The sequence below is a fragment of the Eufriesea mexicana genome, unplaced genomic scaffold (genome assembly GCF_001483705.2).
Source record: "Eufriesea mexicana isolate 0111107269 unplaced genomic scaffold, ASM148370v2 scaffold1223, whole genome shotgun sequence".
In the NCBI taxonomy this organism is placed as follows: Eukaryota; Metazoa; Arthropoda; class Insecta; order Hymenoptera; family Apidae; genus Eufriesea; species Eufriesea mexicana.
The window spans coordinates 80,997-96,397 of record NW_016909336.1 but is presented as its reverse complement, the minus strand read 5'-3'; the positions used below and the strand labels follow the sequence as shown (position 1 = coordinate 96,397).

Below are 15,401 nucleotides of genomic sequence, written 5' to 3'. Positions count from 1 at the left end.
TTTCCTACAGCTACTTTCAAACTTTCGCTACAATCGTTTATGACAACCAAACGCAGCGCGAGTTACAATAATACTAGCTACGGTTATTCATTTACGACATAATAACGCTAACGGTAAGTTCACTGTAATCCCGCTTTCGTTTCATTGGACGTATCACAGGCAAACTAACAAGTATTAGAAAGAATTGAAAATTATTTGTAAAACATAGACGTACACCATTTTGGTAAACAGAAGGGTCACGTGACTAGCAGTGGCCCCAAGAGGTTGCTACTCCCTTACCCCAGATTATGTCTCGACGCGATATTTTAGAGACCCAGGCATCTCACCTGGGCGGTCCGAAGTGTGGCCCTTCTGTAAATTCTCTCATCACCTCATGTATACCACACGATTTTCGTGATAACAAGAAAATTGTGAGAGAACACGAAAACACGAGAAAAATATATTAGCGCGCGATCGGTCAACTACCACAGTTAACTACACAGGTCAACTGCTTGACAGGCGCAGACCTGCGTCAAGCTTCTCTACTGGGTGTTCGAAACACATTAACTTTAACAAACTAATATGAGCGTGATAATAGCAAGCAACGTGTTCGTTCGTTTTATTTTTTAAATAAGCAATGTTTTTTCTCTAAATAGAATACACTGAACATTTTCTTTACTCTAAATACATGTAAACTAATGAATCCCATTTTGAAACATGCAACAGTCGGCGCATAAAGTTCTGTTTCATTATGTAATAGTTGTATATTATGTATATTATTTGTATAATACAGTATAATACAGAGGATGATTATGTCCCTATGATTATGAAAAAAATATTTAAATCAAGCAAGAGTAGTTGAAATGGTTCATTCATTAGATGGTTCAGCATTTACAACTTTTAAATATAAACTGATGAAAGGAAGTAATATTTATGTATAGTGTATGTTGTTGTTAATAAATTAAAGAAAATTTAGATTGGTATAATATATTTAGATACAAGAATTGTTCTACTTGAATTCAATATCATAAGGAAAAGTTTTACTAGATAACTCATTTAATAACTGTTTTATTATATTGATCACTACATTTAATCTAGATCAGTTCATTAAACATTTAACAAATCTATTTAAAAATAGCTTTATCTTACAAATATAATTTGTATTAATATTAATTCATTATAAATTATTATATTTAGTGTACACGTGTGATCAGCTTATATATTACCAACAAATGAACAAACTAAAAGAGTTTTAAGTTAATCAATTGTATCACTGAAAGATGTTAAATTTTTAAAACTTTCATATAATTTAATAAAATTGAAACTAATAATCATAGATTAAATTTAATATAGATATAATACTTTTTAAGAATTTTTGTCACCAGAATTAAAATACCGATTGAAAAAAATTAATAGTTTCTTACGCCCTCTTCGAATTCGAGTTATAAACATATATCAACTACTAAGTCGGTAAAGTCAATGTATTTGAAATGATTTACTTAATTTCGTCAATTTAATTTTCAACTAGCATGTTTTTATTTTGATTATAAATAAATATTAAAAATATACTGATTGAGGTATATCCTAAAAACTAATACTATAGAAACGTAAATTCAGCTTTAACTTATAAAAAAATGTATAAATTTGTAATTTTGTTGTTGTAATAATATATTTATACAGACAAAAAGACTTGATATTATCCGATTATTAAAGACATAAATTTCCAACCAAAATCCCAAAATTAATAAATTTTATTCTGCTATCATAAAAACATCATTCTTTGTTTTACCCAGGTAGGTCGTATATTTTCGCCTGACTTCCGCAAAATAACGAACGCTGTGCATATAAGGGAAAAAGAATCGACAATAGGCGCACATTCTTTATATAGACTTCATATTGCGTAGATTGGAAATTTGTTCAGAATCATTCGATGGAATGTAGAATGATTAATAATTAATGCGTGATTTCTATATTATTAATGAAAGTGTCGCAATTTTCCTTTCAATTTTTACTTACCCGCGGTTTTCATATTCTCCTCCTACTCCACTTTTACAAGAATCCTAAGATTATTTGAAGCAGGAGCTATAGATGATGTGAAAACAGAGTATTAAAATTTATTATTTCATATTATTTGAATTGAATCAATTTTTATAAAAAAAAGTTTGCTTTTATTCTAAAAGATCAACAAGCGTATCTTTGACACGAAATACTGCAAGTAGATTAATGTATAAATTTATATTCTATTAAGACTAGGGCTTTAAAACTGTCTCGATACGTGGTCACCCCTATATAGAGAAATCCAAAACATGGTATGGTTTTCAAAGATTATTTTTTGGAAAGTTATACTAACCTAAGAATCAAGGCCTAAAATTATCATACTTAAATACTCGCATTGTACATGTACAATCATACTATTCTGAATTTTATTTTTTAAATAAGTAATTTTTATTACATTTGACTACAATTACAACTGCTACTAGTTTTTTCATCCTAAATACGCTGTATCAGTAACATTGAAAACGACATAAAAATTATAAGAATGCTAGAGTTTCTTAAGATCTTACAATTTATAACATTAAAATGTTGTAAGTCTTGGATCTATATTGTATCTTGTCTATGGTAGAAGGAAACAGATTTGTGCTACAAGAAATTGAACTTGCACACGTGACAAATTTTCTTGAATAAAATGTAATTTTATTTGAATATCACACATTTATAAGTGATCTATGTAATTTAAAATTTTGTATGAGCATTTAATGGTTCTTTCTTAACATTATTAGACAGTTATTAATTTATAATATTCAACATTTACCATTTTATTTATTACTTTAGCATAAACGTTATAAAAATACATTTTTATTACACTTATTTGTCAAACTTTACTTTTATTTATGTTTCAGTAAACTTATGCAAGTCTATATCTGTTGCAATCATTTTAAGTGACCAACTGGGAGCTAAGTCGGTAACGTTGGCATTTATTTTCAACTTATCGATAAAGTAATATAACATTGAACTCTATCTCTCATCTTTACTTATTAAACCTTATCGAAACAAGAAACATTAAATTACTTCACTCGAACAATTACTACATGTAGTCGATTAGAAGATTCGCATTTTTGTGTTTTGTATATATACACAACAAATACTTGAGGTGACTACATAGTTATTAATACATTGAAATTCGTAATATATCCTCCGTGCGGTAGAATGAAGAGGCACTCGAGTACTTCTTACGTTGTATGATCTGCTCAGATAAATTAAGAGCTTGGTTTCGTTTGGAGATAATGGTCAGTATCAAACATCTAATCGAAGAGTGTACCGAGTGCTTCTTCATGACATTTCTCGCAAGCGGAACAATTCGTCTGAGCAGACCGTACGAATATTTTGCCAAATGACAGAACGAATATATTTTCGTTGGCGTATCCGTTCCAAGAAGTACGTAAAAAATTTCGTTAATTCCTGTCGCGTAATAAATAAATCCACATGACATCAAATAATATCACGTTCCACGGTCATTATTGTCTACTAAGATTGTAACACGAGTGTGACATATAAAGAAATTATTATATCATACCCATTAAGATTAATAGGAAAACGTCAAAAATGACAGTAGCCCTATATGATTCCTCTCATTTTGACACGAACTAGCAACTTTTTGTTAATTTAAAACCTAGTTGAATACAGCCTAAATGATGCAAAGCAAGAAAGACAACATATGTTACATATTCGAAAAACCTTTATTATAATTTGTTTCAAAATTCATCGTGCAAAAATTTCGTATCATTCAAGTTATCAATTATTGTTTTCGCTCGTATTATGTTCAATCAATATTTTTTCCCATGGAAATAGAAGGAAACAGCAAAGGAAAAAGCTTCAAGAAATTTGCAAAATCACAGATTACCTATAATCAAATTTGTATGTGTTCGTATATACGAATACGAGCATTATATAGGTGACTTGGTAATAAAGGTTAGGCGCCGACACTGAGGAACGTGGCGGGTTACCACGTCGTGTAAAAAGAAGACCCATACTGTTTCCGAATACCGTGCTTTTAAGGCACGCTTTCGAGTCTGTTGGTATCGCTGCTGGTGTATTGAGAACTTACGAACAGTGTGTATAAGTACAATTTCGATCTAAGAGCGCACAGTCTGTGGGCTAGAGGAATATCAAAATGGTGGCTGTACGACACGGGTGATGTGTACGCAAATATTGGAGTGCATTATAATTTCAGGAAAAACACGTGTGAGCACGCAACGTATACTAAAATGGGTGATCCGAAGGCTCAACACGGTACACAGGAGATGAAAGGCTGGCTCTTTAAATGGACTAATTATTTAAAAGGTTATCAACGAAGGTGGTTCGTCCTGTCAAATGGCCTACTGTCGTATTACAGGTAGTTTCTTATATGTCAGTAATTTCATTTTAGTTATTTCACTTTTACCTGCGTATAAATCGTATAAATCGATGTAATTAGTATTCGTTATACGAATATTTCTTTAACAATTTTCATCTCGTAATCTTGCTGTTTTTTTAACAGCACAATAATAACAATTATTATGGAAGAAAATTCATTCAGATACAATACAGAGCTGTTCCTTTTTTCTTAATTATCATGCATACTTTAAAGCATTGTACTTGTACTATATTTCCTTTCCTATAAAGCAACACCTTTAATTTTATTTTGTATTGAAAGTACAATTTGGAAAGAAATAATGATGATCATTTGTATAACCTTTCTTAGCCATCTGTTAGATAGAAATATAATAATAACTAGTTCAGTTTATAATATCTTAGTTCTAATTAAATAAAAAGGAGATGTAAATTCTTTAAGAGAACTCATTATTTATTTGAAATTGTAATATATAAATATAGTGTTGTGCTTACAAACGTATACATGCATGCTTACAAATGCATATATCACTTACATAATACGTATTATTATAAATAAAATAATGTTATGGAATATATAAAAAACATATGAACATATGAAACAAATTTATGGGACAGCTTTGGATTACATATCTAACATAACGTTGGATCATGCTTGTGATTCTATCAGTGCCTTAAGCAGTTTGCGTTAAAAACACAAGAAATAAAGTACGATACTAAACATTTAACAGTTTGAAGTTGCATGTATATAAGCAGCCAGTGCAGGCTCAATCATGGATATTATTGATATGGTTTATCCAAGTATATTTAATTTATGAATTTAATCATAGTTTCGTCCAAAACTCATGTTTACATATTCCATACTTACCCATTTTAGTTTGAGCAACATCCTGAGCATGTACGTGCCACAGAACGTGTTGAAATCTACGTTAAAAAGATTAGAAAGCATTGAAAGAAATATGGATTGGTTGGAAAGACCGCATATTTTGTATATATACTCATTTACATTTATCACACGCATCAGAGAAAATTTATTGCATATTTGCCTTCTACTCTTTTTTTTCAGTATAGCAAGATTTTATGTTCAATGATTTCATTCATTTACTTTCGTATACTGTTTGTGGGAGAGTTGTAAGACTGTGAAATTTCATTTAATCATCATTAATCACGTAAAGTTCACAAAGTTTTTTAACGCGGATGAATTTCAGTTTTTCGGTTAGTTACCGGTTGTGGATACAGGTGAGAGAGTTCTAACAAATATAATATACATCTATATATATATATGCGTTAAAGATTCCACTATTCAATTTCTTTATATTTAGAACATCCGCGTTCCCTGACAACATGCCTAGATCTTCTTTTAATTTTCCGCTTGGCACAGTTGTGTGATTTGAGTTTGCAATGCCTTTCCAAATTGCAAAAACAGTATGTCCTGCAATTTTATTTTTACACGAACCTCAACTTCGTGAACGTTGAAACGCTTCTCGCACAAAGTGTGTACACGCAACGCACGAACGTGATGGTTGCACTGATGCTATATAAAAAGAAGAGAGAAACAGAGAGAGAGGGAGAGAGCGAAAGAGATTAAGAGAGAAAGAGGGCGAGTGAGGAAAAGCAATCGACGAAACAAATATAAAATCCAGAAGGAACATCACAGTATCGCGAGAATCCGCGTAGGATAAACAGCGACAGAGATACATTTTTTTCTCGAAACAGTAAAAAAAATATCGCTTTGATACAATGTTACACAATGTGAACGGGGTCTATTTGTTTTATGGACTGTTTAGGGCTGAACCAACAGGGGGGCCAAAGATATCAACACGACGCAAGCGGAAGGCTGGCAGAGCCTCCGAGTAAGTAAAATTATCGAAAAAGCCGAAATATCCTGACTCTTCTTTGAATCAAACTTTTAATTAAAACAGACAAAGACGATGTTCGAGTTTCATTCTCATTTCATTATACAGTCCTTGCCATATTATATATATGTATATATTTATATCATTATATATATACATATATATATTTGAGCTAAGTATTATTAATACAGTATTGTCAATGTTCCTAATAATTTTACTTGCTTCCTGACCATTTCTTACCATCGCCATGGATCTAATTTACCAAACAATCCCCCTCATCCTGACCCCCTACCCTCTTCTTAAATTAAATCTCAAGAATTTCACACTAAACGATATTAAAAATTGTATATTTTTATGTTCTATGTGTACATATATACGTGCGTATATACATGTTTATCGCGATATAAGACACACGGCTTCATTTTGTTGGTAGCTCCAGTTGCGTTCAGGAGATATCCTGAAGGTCTTCACAGAATGTGTGAAGCTTTTACTGGCTCGTTGGGAATGTTCCAAGAAATAATTATAGCACAAATAGATGAGCTGGTATCGGCGAATGCCGATAATCTTAATTCGTCGAGTACATTTAAGGGAAAAAGAACCATTCACTTCTACCGATTGATCTTTATTGCCACGTTTATTACGAACTTGCTCCTGCAGACTCATTTTCTACCTTACACAGCACGCGTAAAAATGAGTTTCTCCAGTATTTTATAATAACAATAAAAATGTTCAGTCAGCTAGAATTTCCGGTCAGTAAAAGCATATATTAGACCTTCTAAGATACGTTGCACTATAATTATGTTTCAATTTGTATTAAAGTGTTATGTTTAGCTGAGTCATTTTATTTGATCGTTCGCTAATTACGTCTAGACCTGTGCCCGACACAATGACGGTCAATATTTTCTATTTCACTTTTTTATGAGCTTTGTCTCGTTCCTTCGATGTCTTATTTATGCGCACAATTTATGTTTGTACGTTTTACACCCGCACTTTTCCCGTCCATCGAACCCACACGAATCTCTACAATCGATAGACTTGTATTACATACATGTACCTCACACAAAAGTAAAACACATGGTTAAGAATACATATATATAATTTACTGTTAAAAATTCGCAATAGAAAGACGAGGAGTTCTGCAGATCTTCACGATAGACTTTCAGAGGAAGAAAATCAAAGTAAAAATAATTGCGCGAGTGCCTGTGATCTATGCGGACAATATGCAATAATAATTTCTGAACGCGTTAGCATGAGTATGGTTATTCTTTCGTCGTGTACAAAGTCTCGATCCCTTGCGTGTTAGATTTAATTCCACTGACCCTAAAGTGCATGACACGATCCGCGAGCTATCTCTTTCCCCTTCTTTCAATCATCAGGCCGGCTCTTGATTTTCTATTCACCAAATTACACTATTGGGATCCTCTTTTGATTGTAGATTGTGTGTAAGAAAATACGGTGGCGTATAATCGGACCAAATGGTAATGGGACTGCTTGGAAAAGAGTAATCGATCCCACTAATATTTACACGAACTTCGTTTTCTATGCTCTTTGCGCATACATACCACAGTGTCACAGATTAACACAGACTATCGTATGTTCATTTGGTTTGCTATGGTATTACATGTTACGGTGAAAGTATCCAGTTAAGTAGTGCAACGAGATCTCCGATGCTTCTACAGAATTGCTGCAAGAAATCGCGATTAGTCACTAGCTAGATCCAGCTCTCTGTACATAATCAGACAAAGGGAATTCTTTGCACCGATGCTAGACTTGGATGAGATAATGGTATTTTATTTGCACAAGTTTCGTTTCATTGTAATGTATAATTATCATACTTGATCTATTGCTTTCTTTCAGATTAAGTCCAGATTAAGATCTCCACTTGTGTAATTTAGAGTGTGCAAAGAATTTGAATTAATTGCTTTCACGGTAGCATGTATAATTCCTGCGTGCGTATAATCTGATTACATGTAATCATTTTCTGGGCGAACCGGAAGTGTTCTATTTTTGGCTTGGATAAACCTCAGACTTGCATTAGGTGCAGCAAACGACTAATTTACAAACTCACGTCTGTCTTTCTCTGTGTCATTCGGTTCTCCAGCAACTGAAGAATATGCCCGCGGAACTGTCGCCATTTCTCTTCTCTGTTTAGAAATCCGGCGGAGATGTTACACACGTGCCGTGGCACGATATCCTTGCACGGGGCCTTAATACACACCGTGGACGCTTGCACGTTCGTTGTGAGCAACGGTGGCACGCAAACCTTCCATATCAAGGCAGCGACAGAGGTAGAACGTCAGCAATGGGTCACGGCCCTCGAGTTAGCGAAGGTCAAGGCTATCCAGGCCATGGAATCTGGTCTGTATCAAGGAATGATCATCCTATTGCTATTACGCATTTATGACAGAGAGAAAGAATCAATCGTTAACTTTATTGATCATGTGGTAATTTAGGTAAAAATTTGGATTGGGATCTTCGGCTGAAGATTTCAGAGAGTCGGGCGAAATTAGTGAACGTAAAAAGAGGGAAGAGACCTCTTAAAAGGAAGAAATCTAATCATCCGGTAAAAGAAATGATTTTGTAATCTCCAATCTTCAAACTGCATTGAATCTTGAATTCTATTCGAGAACTATGATGGTCGTATTTATTAGACTGATTGAACAGTAGGTGGCTCTTATTGTGATTATTAGATTTGCAAATGGTATTAGCCGGCCGTAAACGATATTAGCAATTTAGTGGCATAACTGAGTAGTTATCTGTAAAGTCTGATAAATAATACCCAGCTAGAATTTTATAACTGATTCTTTCTCTCTTATATTTTACTGGATGCTGATTCTGGCTAGGAATCAATTGCTATCTTCAACCAATGAACCTATTAACAGTTTGCAAGCTGTATAAAATAGCATTAAAGTCAATTGACTATAGTAACTCTTCTAACATGTACACCATTGATAGCCAGTACATTTTTTCACGCAGTGGTAGTTAAATGATGATTTAAGGCACGAGATACAATTATATAATAATGTAAATCTTTATTGCAATTTAGAGTCAGATACAATTAATTCATATGTTTTTAATGACTGATCATTCTGAATATTGTTTTATTTAGAAGGGTAAAATATTCGATTATTTGTTATACAAAACAGATCTCAATTTTAACAACTGTTATCTAAAGATGTGTTATATTTCATGATATGTAAATTATAATTAATAATGAGCAAACAATTTTTACAGAATAATCGATTTCTTTCTTAGAATTGTACTATCGCTTTCAATAGTGTTTCAAAGATATTGGAATGTTCGAAACTCTAGAAACTTCCTAGTAATTAAAACGTTTGAATAAAAAGATAACGTACAAGGAAGTCAAAGCGATAAATCAAACAAAGAGAAAGACAGCACGTTCCATTGCGAATAATTAATACTTGATCTACATTTATCGTGTGTTTTCTTTTGTTATCGATGTTCATGGCTGTATAGTAATTTTTTGTATTCACTAAACAATGTATATGAGTATTTATATATTTGTAATTTGATATGCTCATCTACCCGTTTTATCTTCAACCTATAAATCATAACTCGCAACAAATTGACTCAGTCGCTTAATTAAGTGTACTTTCGTATCGTCATAAACTTTTACGTGATGTTGAGTCATAGATATGTCCTCTTTTTGGATATATCTCTGCAATTTTTAAGGCTAAAGCTGTTAATTTGTAGTTAAATCTAGTATATATTGTCAACAATAATTCAAGCGATATAATAATAATTGGAAGAATGAAAAATTTAAAGTTAGTCGCTTTAACTAGTTTGTTAGTCCTACTGTTAATAAAATATCGGTTGAAGATTCAATGAAAATTGTATTCTTTGTAAGAAATGTTAAAACAGTTATGTTATGTAAGGTTAAAATTGATTTCAGAAGAAGAGGAGGAAGAGTTCCAGGTTATCGACATTCAAAAGCCAGAACAAGTCTCGGTGAAGGACTTGTCTCAACGTTTAGAAAACTTGCAGGCCTGTAATGATTTACTAATAAAGAGAGGAACCATGCTTCAACGAATTTTAAATGAACTCGAAGCATTGGAACCTCCGTCGGTTGAATTAGCAGCGAAAATAAAGACAGTCAGTGAACGGGCCACGCTTTTTCGCATCGCGGCCGGTGCTATGGTTAATGTAAGTTGAAAGGCCTTCGTTAAGATTAATATACTCGTGAAAAATTTCTGGCCAATGTATAAAATTAGCCTATTCGTTGTGCAGAGCAACTATATTGCGTTAGTGCTAAATATCGTATTCAAGAAGTCTGTATAGGATAATTGAGTTCTTTCAACAATTTTTAATTTAACAGTATAATTTTTTATGTCATTAGTTTACAGAATACTAGTCATTTACGATATTTTTGTCAAATTTTATTGTAAAAAAGATTATTCGATTATTATTAATTATGAAGTATCAAATGGTTTTAAAGGTATAACGATCGCGTAGAAAACTAGAGCGATTTCTGATTTCAGGCAAGCAATGAATATTTGCAACTAGCTCAGCAACAAGAACCAAAGTGGAAGAAAATGCTGCAACATGAGCGTGATCAAAAAGAACGAATAGAAAAAATGGTTGAACAATTAGCTAGACAGCACTCTCATTTGGAAGAGGCTGCACAACACGCCTTACCTTCGGCAGTTCCAGGAGGGGGGCACAGGCCTTCGCGTAATAATTCTTTTTTATATTAATACGATTGGTAATGCTGTAATTAGTTTTTTGGTGCAACGATGTGAGGTACTGTTGGGTATGGTGATGCTAAAAAGGACTAACTTCAATACTCGTTTATTGTTCACGCTGTGTCAAAAACCTTTGTACTTTGTTTGGATAATGCTCTGATTGTGTTATAGACCTTTTTAACTTTGTAACATTGACTGAGACTCTAATAGAAATGTAAGTTACACACGCATAGTTACATGTGCTAGTATCTGCTAGTCAATTCAGTGAGTGATGCTGTATTTATCCGATGTTAGTGCACAGCTACATATTTGCTTACTACATACACGACTGCTTGTTGACAACGCTTTCTTGTGTAGCACGTGCATTTGAGTTTTCGCGCCTTCGTGTGCCTTATCGTTCTCTAACCAGATGGCAGTCGTGAAACTCCACTTGATTTGAATGGTGTCCTAACTTATATAGCTTAAAGTCTATGCATGCAAGACGTGCAGTATATTTTACTATATTGTATGGCATATTACAGTAATGTATACAAGGCTTATATGTACATTTACATACATATAGATATATATACATATATACATACGCACGGGTATGCTTTCATTTCTCCCAAGTTTGGTGCTTAATCAGACCTCAGATGGCCTTGCGAATCCGTTTTGTACGAATTTTTTTTGACAGTTTTTTTTCGTGCTTCCACCATTAAATTTAATGTGATAAACTGAACCGAGTGTCGAAATTCTCAACGACTGTGTTTGAAAGAATCAGTGAAGAAATGTTAAACCGATAGTTAAACGGAGTGAAGGGGAAAAGTTTGTCATCAACAATTCATAACGGTCCGCAGCTTCAATCAAGTTTTAGCAAGAGCCAAATACATGAGAGCGCCAAATTGATCTTCGAACATAGCATAACCTAATGCGTGGTACATTGTAGTTGCCTGTAAAAAAATCAGTGTACGAGCATCTTTAGTGATTCCATTATCCGTTACTTTAACCAGTACTGCAGGTGTGGACCGATATTGGAGGGGGTAGAGGACGGTATAATTTAATGGCAACAGTAGTTGTCGTACCACGATTTAATCGGTTAGAGAGGGTAGTGATACGAATAATAAGAATAGAGGTGGGGTTAAAATATATTTTGAAACGGTGAAATAGTGTATTAAATTTAAATAGTGACATGTGTGGTTATATAGGTTTACAAATTTCTCGTTCTTTCTGTTATATTTTTCGTTGGCGCGAAATATACGTTTCATTGCGTAATCATAATGATAACTTTTCCTATATTTTCCATTCGCGTATCGCGTTTTATTTTTAATTTTAAGATATAATATAAATCACGATAAACGAAGATTTCTTATCAGTTTGAAATTTGTAATTTGCTATAAGATTGTAATTGAATAACTGTTTTATTGATCAACTAAATCTCATTTAGCTCTGCATATATATGTTACTTATTTAATTATCTGTTTAGTGTAACTAAGTAAAATTTTGGTTATGGTTATAGATACAACAGTTACAACTTCTCCATCAGAAGACGAAGAAGATAATGCAGAATTTTATGATGCACAGGAATCTGATACTTTTACTTTAAGTATACCTGGTGTCCCAGCAAATAATTCAAGAGATCGAACTGACTCTCAAGGTAGTGATGATGGCTCTAGCTCAGAAGGAGATCAGACACCTTTGCCCTTGTCAGACACTGCTACTACGAACTCCTTTCGCATTGTGACCGATTCTACAGTAGTAACTCCTACCACTGCTGCAAATACAGACAATCTGGACAATGTAAGTGAATCTTGTTTACCATTTAATTATAGAACTTTAATTAAACTAACATACAATTAATTTTATTAATTTCCATCAAATTTTATGCATTTTATATTAGACAAATTGGGAATCCAACAATGGCAGCAGTGGCAGCACCGGGGTAACAGGTTTTAAACGAAAACGGAGAATCAGGGTACCTGATAAACCAAATTATCCATTAAACTTATGGAGTATCATGAAAAATTGTATTGGCAAAGATTTGTCGAAAATTCCAATGCCTGTCAATTTTTCTGAGCCACTTAGTATGCTTCAACGGCTTACAGAAGATTATGAATATGCAGATATTCTTGACAGGTATTTTGTATTCAAATTTGTATTAAATTGTTAGATAATATAAATAAAAGAAATATTTATTGTAATTCTTTGTAGGGCAGCAGAATGTACAGATAGCTATGAACAAATGGCTTATGTTGCTGCATTTACTATATCTAGTTATTCCACAACTTCTTCCAGAACAGGCAAACCTTTTAATCCTTTATTAGGTGAAACGTATGAATGTGATCGCGTTGATGATTTAGGATGGCGTGCAATTTCAGAACAAGTGTCTCATCATCCTCCGATGTTGGCGCAACATTGCGAGGGTCGAAAGTGGCGTTGTTGGCAGGAATTTACCATGGCATCTAAATTCCGTGGAAAGTACCTGCAGGTAGGTTTCATAAATCTTTCTTAAAACAATCTTTTGCCACATTGTAAATAAATATGTAATACTTAATGCTGTTACATATTATTGTAGGTAATACCATTAGGAACTGCACATCTTGAAATGGACGACGGTACACAGCATTATACGTGGCGAAAAGTTACTACTACTGTACACAATATTATAGTAGGAAAATTATGGGTTGATCAAAGTGGTGATACAGACATTGTAAATCATAAACAAGGTATCAAGTGCCATTTGAAATACACGCCCTATTCATATTTTTCGAGAGACAGTCAACGTAAAGTCAAGGGGGTAGTCATGAATTCAAGCAATGAAGTTAAATGGGTAGTACAAGGTACGTGGGACTCAAAGATAGAAATCGCTCCTGTGATTAGTACATCTGGTACGCCAGATAATCCAGTATACAAAACAGGGCCTTACATACTCGCTTGGAAGCGTCGTATGCCACCGTGAGTATTTAATTACTATTTACGTTCAATACAAATTTTACAGTTTTTTTATATATTATAATATTTCTATTTTCACAGTGAAGATTGTGAAAAGTATTATAATTTTACCGAATTAGCGTGTCAACTTAATGAGCCTGAGGAAGGTATAGCTCCAACAGATTCCCGATTTAGGCCTGATCAAAGATTAATGGAAAATGGCGAATGGGACGAAGCAAATGCAGAAAAACTTCGGTTAGAAGAAAAGCAAAGAACTGTTCGTCGTGCTCGGGAACATGATGCTGAAAAAGCAGCCGCTCAAGGTATTGTTAAATATCTTTTAAACTAATTTAAAAAAAAAATTGTGTAACAGTCAAATATTTCATAACTGAAAATTTATTTTATGTTAGGTTTACCATATGAAACTTATGAACCTTTATGGTTTAAGAAAGAGCAGGATCCATATACGGACAGTCTGTGTTACGTATACGGTGGTGAATACTGGGAGTGTAAGAGTAAAGGTGATTGGTCACGATGTCCAAACATATTTTAGCTTATTATATAATTATATAAATATTGTGACCGCCAATATACAGTGCAGAAATATTTGGATTTGTTTTAAGTGAAGATAGTCGATTTTAGTCGATCACTGCTTCTAAAGAAAAAAAAATGCTGACATGATATAGTGGGTTTGTTAGGTGACATGGTTCAGTCATTATTTCTTCCAATGAACTGGTCGAAGTTGGCATTCTAACACATAAAACAAGCGTTTTTGTAGTATGTCATTGTTTCCATTCTCCTACATATCCTTCTGTCTCTTTATATTACCGTTGCATTAATCTTTTATCCATTTTTCTAAACAACCAAGAATATTATTGTATACAATCCACATGGCCCAATCAATGCTTTGCATACAATGTTTATATAGACTTAAAAATTTTCTGTATTATTAGGTTCCATTACTAAGCTAAATGTATCATAATACATTCGCAAAAGTTGAGATATAATTAATAAGTAAATAATTTGCGAAAATTTTGTTAATTCAGTACACAACTGAAATAGCAATAAGATTGATAATTTTTATTACGAGAACATTAATACATTAGAAATTAAAACTATAGTTACTGGAAGTTTAAGTTGAATACGAGAACCCACTTAATATAATTACAGTATTCATAATTTGTTCTAAACGAATTTATATATATTTAAATCACATTTTTTTTAGAAATGGAACTGAATTCGTGAGTTCCAAAAAACCGATCGTAACAGCAACTACGGAAGATTGCCATAACTGTCTGATACACGATTATCACGTATCCATCGCGGAAAGTACTTACATAGACTGTAAAATGTATTTTTGATGCTTGACGCGATGCTGAGGATATTTAAAAAAGAATTGAAAACAAATTTATAATAGTATTGCTGAGTAAATCAGAAATAAGACATAATCGCGTTGAATATGTTTAAAGCCTTACTGAATTATTTAAAGTAGATATTGATAGGTGACACGTTTTTACATATTGGTTATTTACACGTGTGGTGCGGCCAGACTGTTCATTCGACT

General features: G+C 33.1%; 1 protein-coding gene across 8 annotated transcripts; it reads left to right on the top strand.

Annotated features, from left to right (window-relative positions):
* The first annotated feature begins 2,894 nt into the window (after positions 1-2,894).
* Positions 2,895-14,744, top strand: Osbp (oxysterol binding protein). 8 transcript variants are annotated; one of them, XM_017900449.1, is made up of 12 exons: positions 2,895-2,941; positions 4,211-4,372; positions 6,156-6,221; positions 8,377-8,582; positions 10,138-10,388; positions 10,724-10,916; positions 12,426-12,706; positions 12,807-13,042; positions 13,118-13,394; positions 13,482-13,861; positions 13,940-14,160; positions 14,248-14,744. In XM_017900449.1, exons 2-12 carry the CDS (start codon positions 4,245-4,247, stop codon positions 14,388-14,390), a joined length of 2,382 nt encoding a protein of 793 aa, XP_017755938.1. In that variant the 5' UTR covers positions 2,895-2,941; positions 4,211-4,244; the 3' UTR covers positions 14,391-14,744. The 8 variants fall into 8 exon arrangements, with proteins under 8 accessions (XP_017755938.1, XP_017755937.1, XP_017755939.1 ...); XM_017900448.1 differs by lacking the exon at positions 2,895-2,941 and adding an exon at positions 3,059-3,130; XM_017900450.1 differs by lacking the exon at positions 2,895-2,941 and adding an exon at positions 3,249-3,266.
* Positions 14,745-15,401: the final 657 nt, after the last annotated feature.